The sequence below is a fragment of the Coturnix japonica genome, chromosome 6, assembly GCF_001577835.2.
Source record: "Coturnix japonica isolate 7356 chromosome 6, Coturnix japonica 2.1, whole genome shotgun sequence".
NCBI classification, from domain to species: Eukaryota; Metazoa; Chordata; class Aves; order Galliformes; family Phasianidae; genus Coturnix; species Coturnix japonica.
Genome location: NC_029521.1, coordinates 15141220 through 15157762, shown reverse-complemented (window position 1 = coordinate 15157762; position 16543 = coordinate 15141220). Strand labels below are relative to the sequence as shown.

Here is a 16543-nt window from a genome sequence, read left to right as displayed (position 1 = left end):
CCAGAAGCACCATCTCAGATGAGCAGGTTATTATGGAGTAGGATTACTTCAAAGATTATATTATTTTCTGAGGCAGGGTGGGTGTATTTGTTTTCAGGTGTGCTGGAGGTAGTCACCAGTAGGTCTTTGGAAGAGACCAATTCCTCTTACTAAGGGATCACAGTTTGCAGAGTAGTGCAAGAATGAGAACAACCAGCTATGCCAGCATAAACACACATTCATATATGTTCTTGATGGCAACGCTGTAGAGAGCTGTGGGCTTCCAGGGATTGCTGCTTTCAGTTACTGTGGTTATCCAAAACCAGATGGGAGGGCCACGCTGTGACCTCACTGAATTGCATTAGATGGGAATGGCAGTCAAAACAATTAACTAACTATTGACCTTTAGTTCTGAGCTATTTTAGGCCACAAGTCTGACTGCGCAGAGCAATTCACTAGCTTGTAGCTCCTAGGACTTCTTGTTGGTGGTGATAGTCATCCAGAGTGAAGGGCAAGAAATAACCACAGAGATTCAGTGAGTGGTTCTGAGGTTAGAAGGGTTGAATTCAAGCTTAGGACGTCTGTCAGTTAATGAACGTAGCAGAAACCCCCTATGAAAAGGACTGCTTTAAAATCTATGGCTACAAACAACATCATAAGAAGTTGGTTTACCCAATGGTGCTACTACTTGTGAGGCTGCTACTGGAGCAGTAAGGATGGTGGTAAAGGCTTTGATTGCTCATTTTCCCAGCCTCTTTGGAGCTGAGCCTGGCATAGGAGAGCAGCCAGGACTCCCAAGTGAGCTGGATCTACCTCTCTGCTACATTCAACCATCACATCACCTCTTTGTCATGTTCTGGCCCTAGGCTGTCATGTTTCTTCCATTCTTCTTTTCATGGCTTTTTTTGCTTGTTGGGTTCTGGGCAGCAGCTTGCATTTTACTGTATTCTTCTCTTGTTGACAAGCTGTGTCTCACCGTTAGAGGCTCGTTGCTGTAACCAGCTAATGTCCTCTGGCAAATGCAGCTAGGGAAATGACTGACATTAAGCAAGCTCAGGAAAATAAATGCTTTGTTCTGTCTCACCTCAGTATCCTATCTGATCTGCAATGCAGCTGTGTAAATAGTGTCACAGGCAAAAGCATGGGAGGAACAGAGAGTGGGAGGTATGAGAAGAGGTGCGCCAAACCATGGCTGTTAATGGTAGCCACACCTGATATCAGCTCCAGCTGAGGATGGGGGCATTTTGATCTTCCACTTTGTGTTGCCTTTCCATGTGTGCTAACTGGTGTTCATTTTTTTGGTTGCATTTGCATTTAGTCTAAGGGTGGCATAAAAGACTTCTTATATACAAGAAACAGGAGGGTGAGAGGAAAAGGAAAGTTGCTTCACTTGGCTTTCTTTATTTTTTTCCTTCCATGCAAGCTGTCATGAGTAGTGCTGGCATCTAGATGCAGTGATTTTGAAATACAAATGCAATTTCACTGTTTCTTCCTTGTCCCAGCTTTTTGATGTTCCAAGCAGCGAGACTTTGACATGCTGTCTTGGTGCCAGGCAGTTGGATCAAGAAACCAGTAATGTGGGTTCAGAAGGAAATTTTGGTTCATTGAATCTAGTCATCTGCTATTAGACTGTCACATTGTGTGCACGTCTGTCTTTTTTGGAATGCTTCATTTCTAAAATGAAGCAGTAAAGAAAGCAGATTCTTTATAAGCAGAATACCTTCTGTGATTTGCTCATAACAAAACCTGAGACAGATATATTAATTGATTTGTGACTGCAGTTGCAGCAATATATTGCTCTGTTTCCATGGCAGAATATAACGTGTTTTTTTACTGGTTCAATATTTTGTTTTTAGCAGATTGCTAAATATGTCTTTTTAAATAATTCATTACTTAAGTCATATTAATTTTCATTTGCATAATTATAGCAGCAGATTATAGTGTCAGCTCTTTCACTAACCTGTCTTTCTTTTTAACAAAGTAATTACTGCGCTCTTTCTAAGAGATGGGTTTTAGTCAGAGATGTGCCTGCTTTTAGGATGGGTTAAACAGCAAGAAGAAAAATTCCAAATAATAGCTGAATTCACCTCACTGTGTGAACACTCCTATATCATCAGCATGCACAAGTGGTGTAAAGTGTACGAATTTTGCTTTTCAGGATAAAGCCCAAACCAATCTTTACATGTTAATATGTTTTGTCAGTCATGACATTGTTCAATTTGCTTTTTTAGAGCAAGGTTATCCTGGTTTTTATTCCGTATACAAACCTAGCTGTCTGAGATGGGAAACAAGCCACAGTGCCTTGCTGCAGGTTGAGAGGTGTGTGTTTGAGCTTTACCCTCTGCCCCTGCCAGCCCAGCTGTAAGTGGATACCTGATTTTTCATACTTGCGTACCTGAGACATCCTGATGCAATACCGGGCATGTCTCTCTCTTCACTGCTGTTGGAGAATCTTCGAGCTTTGCTTGACTGATCAGAAGAACCATAAACCTTTGTCTGAATTGAAAAATGAGAGCAGTGCTTTGCAGGAGCAAGTGAGCTGCACTGCATGTTCAACAGCTGTGGAGTGTGGGAGAAACAGGTTTAGAGATTCTCTGCCCATTAAGAGGTTACCAGCATATACCTCATCACAATCTTTGGGAAGTGTTCTGTATTTTCAGTTTGACACTCAAAACATGCAGCAGCAAAAAGGCCTGTAATAGTAGGCTGTTGAGATAGTTATTACCATATTGACTTTAGAGGCTTGTTTCTTAAGTGCTACATAAGCCCTGGGCTTAGCTTTTTTTGATTTCAGCTGAATTCTGAATTCTACACCTATTCAATCTCATGCTGTGATCTTGTTGGTCCCGTGAATGTAGCTGCCATCACAGCTTTCCTGCAAAGAGGTGAAAGGCCCTGTCAAGGTAGGAGCAGGGTGAAAGGTCTCCTGAAGTACAAAGAGTACAAAGCCTTCAGGGAAGGGTCTGGTTAGGCAGGTGGTGCTCATGTGTACATCCTGGTACTGAAACTACCTTCCCTACAAATATTCTCTGAGTTGCTGAATTACAGATGGTAGTGTCTTGTGGAAAAAAATGAAAAAGAAAACAAGCCCCTAATCTCTTGTCATTGTGGTAAGTGGAAGGATTAGCTATTAAGTGGTAGCTAAATTACAACTAGTCTGCATACACACCTCCATCTGATTATGCTAATTACTGTAGCATTGCTCATTTCCTGCGCTATTGTTCTGTGCAGTGTCTGACAGCTGGCAGGTTCCGCTCCAGAGATGGTTGCATATGACCTTGGGGAAAAACGTTTCTGTTCTGATCTCTGTTTTTCCAAGGATGAGGCTGTGACAACCTTCTTTCTTAGCACTTGACAGTGACACCTCGCTTTCTTGCAACCAGCCCTTGAATATCTGATGTAGAGTGATATCTGACTCCATATGCTGTGTTCAGCCCTGAAGGTGACTGCTGCGCCTATGAAACTCTTCCAACTTCTGACTTGCTTTTTTTTTTTGTGTGTGTGTGTGTGTTTTTCCCTTTTATTTTTATGTCACTGCAGGCTGGAAGTCCAACCTCTATCACAGCTCCTCATAGCTTCTCTCGGACTTCTGTTACGCCATCCAACCAGGACATCTGCAGGTAAATTGTCCTGTTTGCATAGCTACAGTGAGGTTCATGCAAGGTTCGTTTAAGGAAAACCAAAGCTGAAAAAGCATGTGTACGGAGAAGTAAGCAACTCGGGGTTCTGGTCTGAAGTGTCCCATTTGTTTGACTCAACTGCTGTCTAACACTGCTTCATTGAATCCCACTGACTGGCCCGCTATGTTTGCCGTTCCCACACTAGCTGTAATTCTCATTTCTTCGCTTTTGATTATATGTGTTCTCTTATGTAATTGTTTTTTTTTACTTTCTGTGCTTTTTATTCCACTGTTCTGCATGCAGTTCCAGTGCAGTGTTTTCTGAATGTTGTCATCACAGTCCAGTGCAGTCTGCTGTTGTCTTGAAAAATCCTCACTGCCAGAGCTCTCTGACACAAGGGGTCACTGTGACTGTAATCTGTCAGGACACGTTACATGCAGCAAAGAGAAACTCCCGTGGGCAGGATCGGGGCCAGGCGCTCAGGTCTGCTAAGAATGTAAAGCCCGCCCGCACTTTGAAATTCTCCAAGTCCCTCAATGACGTGGACCAGAAGGCACAGAGCACCAGTGAGTGCTTTGACTACGTGGAGCGAACTTGCTCAGAAGGCAAATTGACCCCGACTCAAGAGCAGTGTTTGAGGATTAACAAATTTCATCTTAAAGAGAGGAAAACGCTGAATCTCAGGCCTCTTTCTTTTAGCACTTCTAAACACTCCTACATCCCTTCCCTTTCCAACTATTCGAGTGCATCAGGAGGAGCAGAGAACCGCAGCGCTGTACATATCCCCTTGCTGGAGGACAGAGTGGACCATGACAACTCAAGAAGCAAAAAACTGTTGCGTTACCTTTTTTCCTTCTCCCACACCTCCAGCACCAGCAGCCTGCATAAGTTCCACGAACTGGAGAGCTATTCCAGTCACTTCCAAGCTGAGAAATCCTCCAGCATGCTGGTGGAAAGCACGGACTTCTGCTCTGAGGACATGGGAGATGATGACGTCTTTGAGGACAGCACCTCAATGAAACTGAGAACAAAAGAGCAGCGGGCACCGCTGTGTTCAGTAGAGAAGGACAGTGACCTTGACTGCCCTTCCCCCCTCTCAGAAAAATTCCCCCCTCTCTCCCCGGTGTCTGCATCGGGAGATACCTGCAGGTTGGTGCATCAGAGAACCGCCTACCTTCGAGCCCTCCTGTGTGCAGTGGTGACCGTTCTGCTTTCCTTGCCTTTGTGCTGTTTGTCCTTTTTTCACCCTGTCGCCTTGCTTTAATATGTGTAATGTGAAGCATGCAACCTTCTCTCTGCTTCCTGTACCCCTCTGATGCACTTAACAAGTCTACTAAGCAAAAGCATATCCTTGGGAGTCAAATAAATTCTCTTGCAATTTATTTCAGATTTGGGGTTCTGAGGTGGTATTTTTCTTTCATCCTTGCCCAATCTGGGAATATTTTGAGAGAATCAGTTACACATATTAAAAACCAAGCTGAAAATTTCTTAGCTTTTAATGAGCAATGTGTTTTCCAGACAAGCAGTGCTGAGTTGTGTCAGAGGAGGGTGGGCAATGAAGAGGAAAAGAATGCTTGAACATTGGTTCTGAGATCTAGTCAATATAGCCTAAGATTGTTTTTTAACTTTTATCTCCCCGCTTCTAGATGGCTAAGAGAGAACTAAACATTAGGTATTAGTGATGATTAGTGAGCAGTATGATGTCCAAAAAGGATGGGATCTCCTTGTTTCAGCTACAGAGGATTAGCTATGTACATAGGTGAAAGGAACATGCAGCTCTTGACTGTCTTTGTGGTGAATTCTCTGCAGTCCTGCCCTGTCCCAGCTCCAAAATGAGTCTGGGGAGAAGGAGATGCCAAGTACAGGAGTAACTGTCACATCCTTCTGCAAAGCATTTTCCTGTCTTAATCTTTCTCCTCTTTGACACCGCTATCCGAAGCTGGCTTTGTTAATACCTGCCAGCAAGTTTTTATTCCCTCAATACTCCGTTACCAGCAAAATCTAGTTCCTTACTGGCTTGTCATCAACAAGATGCTCTTTTAATCCACCCACTCTTTCAGTCCCACTTGCAAGCTATCAGCAAGGTCACAAGAGGCAAGATGCTACACATCAGTGAGAGATTTCAGTAATAGATGGGGATGGCAGTGTGCCAGGATGCACGTCCCATATGCTTAGTAACTTATATTCATTCCCTGAGCTCCTTACCATCCCCCTTTCAGTTCCTGACCTCTTTCACGTGGTTCGAAGGACTTAGTGATGTTTGATGCAGCCCAAGTGCTGTGTGTAAATTGAAGCTGGAAATCAAATGCCAGCACCTGGCAGTAGCACTGTATCAGGTGTCCTTGCTGTCTGCAGTTAGATGGTGAGGGAAACTGGGAATTTTGCAGAGCTGGTGCTTCCTTAGCAACTCTTGCAAAATAAGAATTGGAAGAGCAAAGCCATTAGTCCTTTTAAAGTAGGCGTATTTGGGGGAAATGGATGCTATTTTTTTGCAGCATGGTTCTGCCCCTTAGCATCTGAGACTAGAAACAATCATTTCCCTTGTGCAAAATTCGGACCAAATTAACTCTCTGTGATACTAGGTTGGGCTGTTTCACAGTTCCTTAGGGAATTTTGTTTCATCTGTGTTAGATCATAATTCATGAGTAACTGCACCTCTCTGTGCATGTTTTGTCTTGGGAAGTGCTGTCTGATCTGTTTAAATGCTGTATTCAGTTAAGTGCTATTGTTCCAGTAGATGGAGGATTGTCATTTCTCACACTTTTTTTTTTTCTTTCGGGTACTGAATTTCTGTCAGGCTCTGTGTGTCTGCCTCGTCTGTTAGAAAGCAGCTGTCTAGTTAGCAGTGTCTGTGCTCAATTATGTTGTGTGTGTGTATGTGCTTGTATAGCAAGGGAGTTCTTTAGTTTTAGTTCCTTTATGGAATACATTCCTTTGATATGTATGTCTTAGGATCCTCAACAGACAGTCTTGTGTGATCACAGATATTACATGCCTCTTCCACATGCTTTCCATTTCCTTTGTTTCTAATGAGCAGCTTTGCTTCTGATCCAGGATATGTCACTGTGAAGGAGATGATGAGAGCCCTTTGATTACCCCCTGTCACTGCACGGGAAGTCTTCATTTTGTGCACCAAGCCTGCCTGCAGCAGTGGATCAAGAGCTCAGATACACGATGCTGTGAACTCTGCAAGTATGAGTTCATCATGGAGACAAAGCTGAAGCCTTTGCGAAAGGTAGGCTTTGTTAAACATACACCTGCGCTGAACAGAGGCTGTCATTGCCCACAATCCCACAGAACCGATTTGGTGGCTCCTTAGTAATTCTGGTCAGTTTTGTATAGGTGCTGGAGGTTGTCTAACACTCAACCTCACAAATTCAACATCAGTGGAATCCAGGTCTGAGAGGTGGCGTTTTTCTGCTCATGCCATTGTCATGATAATTCTGCTTCAAGAACTCATCAACTGTCCAAGCAAACAATGAGTCTCAGTCCTTCCTTCCTTTACATCACCCTATATCTAACAGGAGAAAAAGTGTAGATTTAGTGCAGCCCAGCAGTGCTCTCCTTAAATGTACTTACATACACTCACAACAGTTTTAGTAGTTTGGGTTGCTATAACTTGTTTTTGTTTTATAAACAAATTACCTTTCCCAAGTCTGGTGATTTAAAACCTAGTTATCTAAATGCTTTGTGTATTGTAAGACCTGTTTTGTTCTCCCATATCCTCCAGGCTTTCAAATTTAGTTGGTCCTTACCATCAGGATTCTGAGGTGAAAGTCACTGGTGTTCTTACCACAGACAGATCTTGCTATGAAAGAGATTAATAGCAATAACCTCAGTCTAGAACTAGAATAACTGAGAAACATTCAAATGTGATTATCCTAAATGATAAGGGATGGGAAGTCCAGACTGCAGCCATCTGAAAGCTGCTATGAGAAATTGTCTGCTTTCTGAAAGTGAATCCTAACAGAAAATAGAGCAGACTTCAAACACTTTGTAAGTTTTGATTTATTTATTTTTTTCTTAATGGAGATCTACAGTCCACAAAGTATATGGCAGAGAATGTTGTGTTGACATCTCAACCTCTGCTGATGACTGCAGAGAAGCATTGCCATCTAAGAGCTGTAGCTTTTTCTTTGGTAGCCTCTTAGCACAGTGCGTAGGAGCTCAGAGCTGCAGTTATGGCTGCCACAGGCTTTGTTATCACACAGACAGATCGCACAGCCCATCTGTAGGATGTGAAAGAAATTGGAGGAGCCCAAATAAAAAGAGTTGCCATAGGTGATGGTTAGCTGCTGACTTTTCTGTGCTCACCCTGCCTAGAGTGGGTGGGAAGCATTTCCTGCATATTGGTGTGTGGTGAGAAAAAGCTGTTGGGCACCTTCAAAAATGAGTCATTTGGCATCATTAGTTATATTTGAGCAGGTCATCCATGGGAGAGGGACCAGATGCCAGGAGGTGGGGGCTGAGCCATAACTAGAAGGATAAGAAGGATTTTACCTTTCAGATATGTCTGAAGGGTCCTTTAGAGGTTCAGCTGCAGCCAGAAGACAAGCTGTGTCTTCAGCTCATCCTTTATTGTATCCTGTCAGTCAGGACAAAACAGTCTGGAACTGGTGATTACTAACAGGTGGGACAAATAATAGGGCTTGTGCTTGTCTGCAGGGCAGGAATGGAATTAGCATTCTCAACATCTTAAGGCTATATTGCATCACTGCATATTGGCCTGTGATATGTTCAAATGCTAATTTACAAGTGGAAGAGAGTGAGGAACAAACCATATCACAGTACAAGTGAAAGTGAGGAGAGACAAGAGAGGCAGGCTCTGCTGTATAATTCAAGTGAAAACAACAACAAAGAAAAGAAAGAAAAACTGAAAATTCTGTGGATTGAATAGAAATTTTGACTTTTTAATTTGTGAAATATTGCTTGCTGTGTCATTAGGATAATGCAGCAGGCAACTCTGGACTCCATTCTCTGGGCTAGGACAGAATAAAATTAGCAGGATAACTTCCCTGCTGTGCACTCCTGTCTTTGGAAAGATGAAGTGGTATGGGATGGTTTGGGAGCTGCAATGCCAGCATATAATAAGAGAAGTCAGAGTCCAGTGGAACATCTCTAGCTGCAATACAGAAAAGAGGAATATAGTCAAAATATGAGCCCTTGTGGCCCTGTAAGAGCACTCACGCATGCTTACATTTTGACAGAATAAATGAATTAAATTATATTTTCTGCAGAAAACGAACACCATTGTTTAGATACAAAATCCATTTCCTATTTATAACGTTATCCAAAGCAAAAGTTTTGTCCAGTCATTTTGTAACAATAATTGAAAGTGTGCAGTTTTCTAGGGTGATGTGAATCTGGTATATCATTGCTGGAAATCTTCTGTTCTTCTGCCATGATGAGATTTAGATGTCCGCTGATACAGAAGTGTGGCTTTGACTTACCAAAGAGATTGCTTGTCGGCAAGACAGAAAGTATCACAAAATCTCTGTTTTGTGGTTCAACCATTCTTGTATTTGCAGCAGTAGTAACAATGATTCGACCTGATGAATGATCTCATTAAGGTCATCCTCATTATCTTCCACACTTTTCCTCCTTTTCGAAGTCAACTTTTTCTGCAACTTATTCTAGGAGACACCAAATACACCTCTCTAGAGCACGTGGGTATGTATGAGAAGCTTATGTGCCCCTGTGTGCATTTTGTGGAAATACAAGGACAGATTGCCTTAACACCATTCCGGACAAATATAATGAGGGATGTGTTACCCACCTATAGACGTTTCTTCATACAGATAAATTGCTTTGGAAACAATTTTTAAAAAAGAATATATATATATATATATTTTAAAAAGGAATGGGAAAATATTAAAAAATAAACAAACAAACAAAAAAAAAAAAAACAACCCAAAAACCCACCACCAACGATTTCCTGGTGCCACTGATAGAAAAGTAAAGAAAAGCTGATTCTGAAAAATTCCCTGTATACTTGAAGCACCTGTAGTACCTGTCTGCTTTCTTTGTGTCCATTCTGAATGTCAGTGACCTGATGTTGAGTTTTCTCCTGGGGCTGTATAAACATTACTGATAGGTGCAGATCTGGGGGTTTAATTTCCTGTATCCTTTCAGTTATAAAAGCTGTCATCCCAGTGCTGCTATGTACTCTTCGGGCACGTGTTCAAGTGTACTTGAAACACTGAAAATAAAATCTGTGTTGCTGCTCTATGGAGTGCTAAATATACGTGAAGATTGAATGAAACTTCCAGAGGTGGGAGGTGAGAACTAAACAGCCTTGAGCTTAGTGCTAAATGGTTCTGACTGCACTCTGGGGGACTCTTAACTGTTCCCAGTGAGATGCCGTACACATACTGGACGATTGGATTGTGTACCCTTCCTACTGCAGTGTGTTATTGAATGGCTGCCTTAGCAACGGCACCCCTTTGCCCTTCATGATGCTCATTTCTGACTGTGGGTGCTTGCTGTTCATTGCTTTGTGAATACACTGAAGAACAGGCTTGCTTGCTCTGTGCTGGGATCCCTGTGGGGTAACTCGGTGCTGCAGCTCTGGATGGAGCTGAGTGCTGATGTCCCCTCCTGCACCAGGAGTGGTTGTTTCCAGTGTGGCAGAGCAAGCTGCCAGCTGCACGTACTGTGGTCAGAGCAAGATGAGGTGGGAAACTGGTCTCTTGCCCGCTTTTGGTTCTGGTCAGTGTTTTCTCTTTATTCTCTCTGGTAACTGTGATAAACACTTAATCTCTTGTTCTGCTTTCTGGGTTTCTTGCCAGTGGGAGAAGCTGCAGATGACAGCCAGCGAGAGGAGGAAGATCATGTGCTCTGTAACATTCCATATCATTGCCATCACCTGCGTCGTGTGGTCTCTATATGTCCTCATAGACAGGACTGCTGAAGAGATTAAACAGGGACAGACTACTGGTATGTTACTTGGTTATTTTCCTACTTACTCATTTGGAACAATTCTTTATCCTGAATGCAGGGAGGATGCAAAGCCTGAGAATGCAGGAAATGCTTTTACTTAGAACAGTCAGCTTTAGGCAGAGATTGAGTTGGTTTAAAAGAACAGTTCTAAAGAGATTTAGTTAAATTGGTGTAAATTTGTCTGTACATGTCTGTACATGTCAATTTTGCACTTGTGAAATGCACAGATACAAGAGGAAAACACTGTAGCCAAACATGAAATTGCACTGGCTAATTTAGTTCTAAGCTGGAACACTTACTGAGATGACAAGGATGTAAGCATTTGTTTGCTGCTATGGCTACCTTTAGCTGAGTAAAACGAGAACAATTTTAAAAAAGAGAAGAAGGAAGGGGAACCAAAATCCAAACCTGAGCCAAACTAACAGGATTATTCTTTCTATTCAGACATCGTTGAGACTCGTTAACACAACTTTTCTACAGGGAGTCTGCAGAAATTAGAGTGGTTGTGTGCGAAGCAGAGAAATTCGGGTTGATTCTTAGAATTCCCATTCATGCAGCTGAGATGAGGTGCACTGCAATTGATGCAGTGGTTGCCAGCCCACTACATGGGTGTCTTAACTTTCAGGGTAGCAGCTTTCCTTCAGTGTGCCAGATATGAGCATACCAAATTGAAATGGGTTGACTTTGGAATGCCAGGCTGTGTATTTGCAGCTCTTGCAGAACTGTTTTTTGAGGCAGCTGAGCTCCCCCTAAAGGTGGGATTGGAGGGACAGGCTGTGCACCAAGGCTGGGAATCACAACTCTTTTAAGGCAAACTGTCCAGATCATTGAATGCCAACCTCATATGCAGTTGGGGAATCTTTGGCTTGGGTTTGAAGAGCTGAGCATCTAAAAACCTGCAAATCCACAGAGCTCTTACAGTCTCTGTAGTGCAGAGATAGTTTTGCTGTCATTTGTTCAGTTTAGCTGTGGTCTTGTATTGTATTGATCATAGTTTGTCAGGAATCTGCTTTGAATGAAAGTTTGTAGTTTCTGTTCCATCCAACACCATCTTTTCCATGTATGGTGGAAACTGTTCCTTCAGTATAAGGTTTCCATATGATAGAGAAAAGCACATGCTCTCGAAGATTTATCCTATCCTCATTATTTTATTCAATACATTCGATGAACATGACTAGGAATAGTATGACTGCATAGTACTTGTTACTCTGCTTTCTTTGCTCCCTTCATTTGAATTCTAAATCTGAGGGATGCTCTGAGGAGCTGAGGTGCATGAGTGGAGTGTGCATGTGTTTATGTATTCACGTCTGCACAGCAAAGCGTAGGCTATTGCTGCCTCCAGATGGCATCAGATAGCTCCTCTGTGAATCAGAGGTTCAGGTATTCATCACTAGTGGGATTTCATCAGTAGTCATGTTGCCGTGCTCTTTGGGTTTGGAGACTAAAATATTTTCATTCTTCCTACACTACTGTGCATTTCCAAAAGAACAGTGGCCTGTATCTTGTGAAAACTTTGAAGACTTAGCAATGATTTTGTTACATTGCTAATTCTCTGAGAAACCTGAAAATGAGTAATTCAGCATGGTTTCTTATCCATCTTGGGATGCTTATCTTTCAGGGGGAGATAGACTGGATGGATATGGGATGTTTATAAGCAGGTGAGGTATAAAATTAGTCATTTCTCATTTAGAAGTAGGTTATAGGGATGTAATGAGATGCAGTGGCTAGGAGTTCAGGCATATCCAGGAAAAGTACTGGTGGTCATTTTTAAAATGTCAAGTGAGCTTGTCAGAATGCTTCAGCATCTCCAACACCTGCCATCTTGCATCCGAAGAGGTGCCGTAGTTCAGCTACAAGCTACTGGGTCTGATGCAGGTAATCAAATAGTCAGGTTTGTGTCAAGAATGTCTCAAGATGTATGGTGACAATGGTTCCCTTCAAAGACTATGGCTGTGTATACTGTGTGATCATAGAGTGGAACAGACTCCTTAGGTCTCTGAATATCTTACTATTAAGAAGAAAGCATGCCATAGAAGCCCATTCATAATCTGATCCAATTGTCTTTTAAAGGCAGGTGTAAAAGGACTGGAAGTTTATTACTGGCTGTTGCCTTGATTGTGCTGCACAGCAGCTCAGTCATAAAGGATCAATTGTTTTTGTGGGTTTTTTTCCTCTTTGGTGAGAGATATGTTATGTGAACTCAACAAGCTTAGACGTCTACATGTGTTAAGCCTGAAGGGAGAAAAAAAAGGGAGAACAAGAAAGACAGCAAAATAAGAACTCTGTAATTGTCTCCTTTAGGGTGCTTTTGAGAAACTCAAGTATTGACCTGATTTTTTCTCTGTTCCTTTTCTTTTTTTCCCCCCTTTCTTCCAGGGATTCTAGAATGGCCATTTTGGACTAAGCTGGTGGTTGTGGCTATTGGTTTCACTGGAGGACTTCTGTTCATGTATGTACAATGCAAAGTGTACGTACAGCTGTGGAAGAGACTTAAAGCTTATAACCGAGTAATATATGTACAAAACTGTCCAGAAACTAGTAAAAAGAACATTTTTGAAAAACCTGCACTAATGGAGCCAAACTTTGAAAGTAAAGAAATGCTTGGGGTTCACCATTCGGATACAAACTCTTCACATTACACAGAGCCAGAAGACTGTGCTGCAGAAATCCTTCACGTCTGATTGCTGGGTGGGAGGGGAAGATTCTGTATGTCCTCGAAGATTTAAAATATCATTGTTTACTGCAAGCTGCTCTACCTTGTTAAGATCAGCTATCAGCTGAGGGCTGGCGGATGACTCTTTTTACATTTGTGTTTTGTTGGAATTTTTTTTAAACCCCTTCAGCATATCTGTCAATGTTATCATGGTTGCATACCTCTCAGCATTGCGTCCCACATACTGCCTGATCGAAGACCACGGGTAGTTGGGTAGAATGAGCCTTGGTTGTGGTATCCAGCAAGCCACTGGTGGACTGTCATCAACTGCATATGGAGTTTGTTACTTTAGAAGATGACTCTAAATGATTGTGGAAGACATGTAGAGTATGGTACGGTTGGGTTTCTTTGCTTGTTTTCTGTTTGTTTTTTTTCCGAAGCATAATGAAGGAGGTTGTCCCAGATGCTGCAGGAAATGAGAGATATAGAGTCTAATCTACCACTAACACTGCCACTAACATTTTGTCTTAGGCAGCAGGTGTAACATTATGCTTCACGGATTGTGCTGAGACTCACAAAGCATATAGCACTTTTAAAAATCTTTATTTTATAGTATGTCCAATGAGAATGAAACTTGAAAGAATGTGTCATTTGCAGAACATTTCTTTGTTCTTTGCCCCATCCATTCTACTAGAACGAAAGCCTCTTGCCTTATTTAAAAAATGGAAACAAAAAAATTCCAACACATGATTTCCAGCACATGCTCACATTATCCTACTAAGCATAACACTAAAAATCTGCCTCTTTGGGTTTCCTTTGAGGAGCAATTCTTTTCAAAGGATATTGCACTTGTGACATGTGGATGTGTACAGTGTTCATTTTCAATGAATGAGGGTTTCAGTGCTCTATTTTAGGGATTGCTTTTGCTTTTTTGTTTTGTTTTGAACAGGTCAGACCATTGACAAATCTTCATGTATGTACCTAATGTAACTGTCATTCCGGACCATTGGTAAAGGGTTTGCTGGTACACTGGTGAAAATGTCACCTGTTGTGGAAGAAAGATATTGAGTCAATACAGCTGAAATTGGTTTTCTTTCCTTGGTACTGTGTTATGTGTGAATTACCCAAGAATTTGATATTGTGAGAGGGGATGCTAAGATCAAAATATAGGGTGTAAGCATTGCATTAGGTGGATGAATTAAAAGAAATACTTGCCTGTTTTAGTCCTGATGTGATCCGTTACATGGTCAGAGATTAGCTTTGTCTGTTGCTTTGAATTTGGGACTGACTATTTCATCTGTCAGCCTTAATGAAAAGAGGGACAATTTTAAAACCTGTTTGCAGAGCTTTAGACAGACTTGCCCAAAGCCTGGGATGTCTGCTGTCGATTCACTTGACCAGTTTGCTTCACTGTCCAACTCTGAGCCCTCGTTCAACCAAAGTCTCCCATCAGTGTGACTGGGGCAGACACAGAGCCCCATTGAAACTCCGTACATGAGGCTTCTGTGTATGAATGCTAACTTTCTCTACCTGAGCCTAATCTAAATCTCTGTAAAATCAATGACAATTTTCTGAATGATATTAATAGGGATCTCCTGGACTTCTCTGCTACGTAAAAGCCTCTACTTACTTGTTGAGATACTGAACTAAATCCCTAGGTCCAGTTCAGGTTTTACTTTATCCTTTTCAAGTACAACTTCACTGGGCATGACCTTTTCATAATAAAAGCAATTGCTTTAACATATCCAAAAAAAAAAAAATAAATCATTTTTTTTCCTTTTTTTTCTTTTTTTTTTCCTTCCTCCTGATAATATATTATTAATTTATTTCTATGTCAATCTTTCTTAGAAATGCCTGAGGTGGATCTAAGGTAAGAGAACACACATGACGAGCAGTTGGAAGTAGAGTGTGCACATGTGTGCCTCTGTATGATCTCATGCTTGAAGCTTCCCAGCTGTGTTCTTCAAGAACAACACAGTACCTTGTCCTTGAGGTGTTTTAAGACACACAGACCTCCAGGCAGTCCTAGCAAAGCTGCACTGGCATGGGTTTGCATGCTGTGCTAGTTGTCAGGATATACCATGCTTATGTGATGTAGGCAGACAAGCCCTGCACACCTTACTGGACAGCAGTCTTCATGACCATATGCGTGTCGAGCTTGTTGTCTATGCCTGCCATATTTTAAAGTGCAATTACTAAGACTCTTTCCTGAACTCTGCTATGAATGATCCTGTTATGACAACCCTGATAGCAGTCTTGTTTTGTTTTCTTTCTTTTCAATCTGTGAAAAATATTTACTGGATAAACTCAGGTGGGTTAATATCAGGTCTTACATACCTTCATAATTTTCTTCTGAAATGCCCAGTGCACAGGGCTTTCATGTCTGCAAGATGCACAGAATCAGCTGATGCATTCTCATCCAGTCTCTGGCCAGCAGGGCAAATGAAAGCAGACAAGTCCTGGTATGACACCTGTTTGTGCTCCAGTTTGCATCTGAGAGGCACTGGTGTCCAACTGGTGTTCTGACAGTGCCAGTGTGGCATATTGTAACACGCTTGTCCTGTTTTAATCACTATCATAAATGAATCTTGATGAAATATTGTGAGATTTCATTTGGCATTTGGGAAGCTCTGTGCAGCATATACCAGTTAGCGTTCAGTGTATTCAGGACACTGAATGTTTTTGCTGTGGCCCTGTGTATCCTAAGAAGAAAAAAATCTCCATTAAAATTGTCTGGGGAAAAGTAATTGCAGATAAACAGTTAACACTGTTTTAGACAGTGTTAACTACTAACCATCCCCTTTCTCCAGTAGATCTTACCTGAAAGAAAATAATGCCTAGTATTTAAATTCTATCTACTGGTGAGGATTGCTCAAACCAGGAAGGGCTGCGGAAGAGATGCATCTGCCAGGGCTTGTCACTTAAGCTGGTCATACTTGAGCTGATTCTTGCTTAATGTTAACAGGGAGCTTCTGGAGCTGCAGTTCTCTGCTTCTACATGGTGCTATTAAATGGTGTAAGAAGGCTGAAGGGTGCTTTTTCCTTCTTGTTTCTTTAAGGAGATTCTGCTGACTTGTGTTCAGCTTCCAGCTGCAGGGCACTTGTGCTAGCTTGGGTGAGCACCGTCCTGCCCACCCGGATGTTGGTAACGGAAAACACCACTCCCATCACATCAGGCATTCCAGAACTTCCTTTTGGCAGCTTTTGAAATGACTGAAACAAAGTCTGACTTGTTTTGGTCCTTGTTCCTTGGCCAACGTTAGTTCAGGTTACCTGGGACTTCTCTGGGACAAGAATTAAAATAGGAGGGAATATAGACTTAGTACCAGCTACTGCAGCTCTTTCCATAGAT

General features: G+C 41.9%; 1 protein-coding gene across 5 annotated transcripts in view; it reads left to right on the top strand.

Moving 5' to 3' along the window:
- The window catches only part of MARCHF8 (membrane associated ring-CH-type finger 8), a 79637-nt gene extending 64686 nt beyond the window's left edge, over positions 1-14951 (top strand). For 4 of the 5 annotated variants that reach the window (XM_015866819.2, XM_015866818.2, XM_032445407.1 and 1 more), the window contains 5 exons: positions 3520-3599; positions 3903-4748; positions 6654-6834; positions 10388-10535; positions 12915-14951. In XM_015866819.2, the coding sequence (XP_015722305.1) occupies positions 3520-3599; positions 3903-4748; positions 6654-6834; positions 10388-10535; positions 12915-13219 (1560 nt within the window). In that variant the 3' untranslated portion in view covers positions 13220-14951. The remainder of the gene's footprint in view (positions 1-3519; positions 3600-3902; positions 4749-6653; positions 6835-10387; positions 10536-12914) is intronic. The other variant, XM_015866820.2, reaches the window with a different exon arrangement.
- Positions 14952-16543: the final 1592 nt, after the last annotated feature.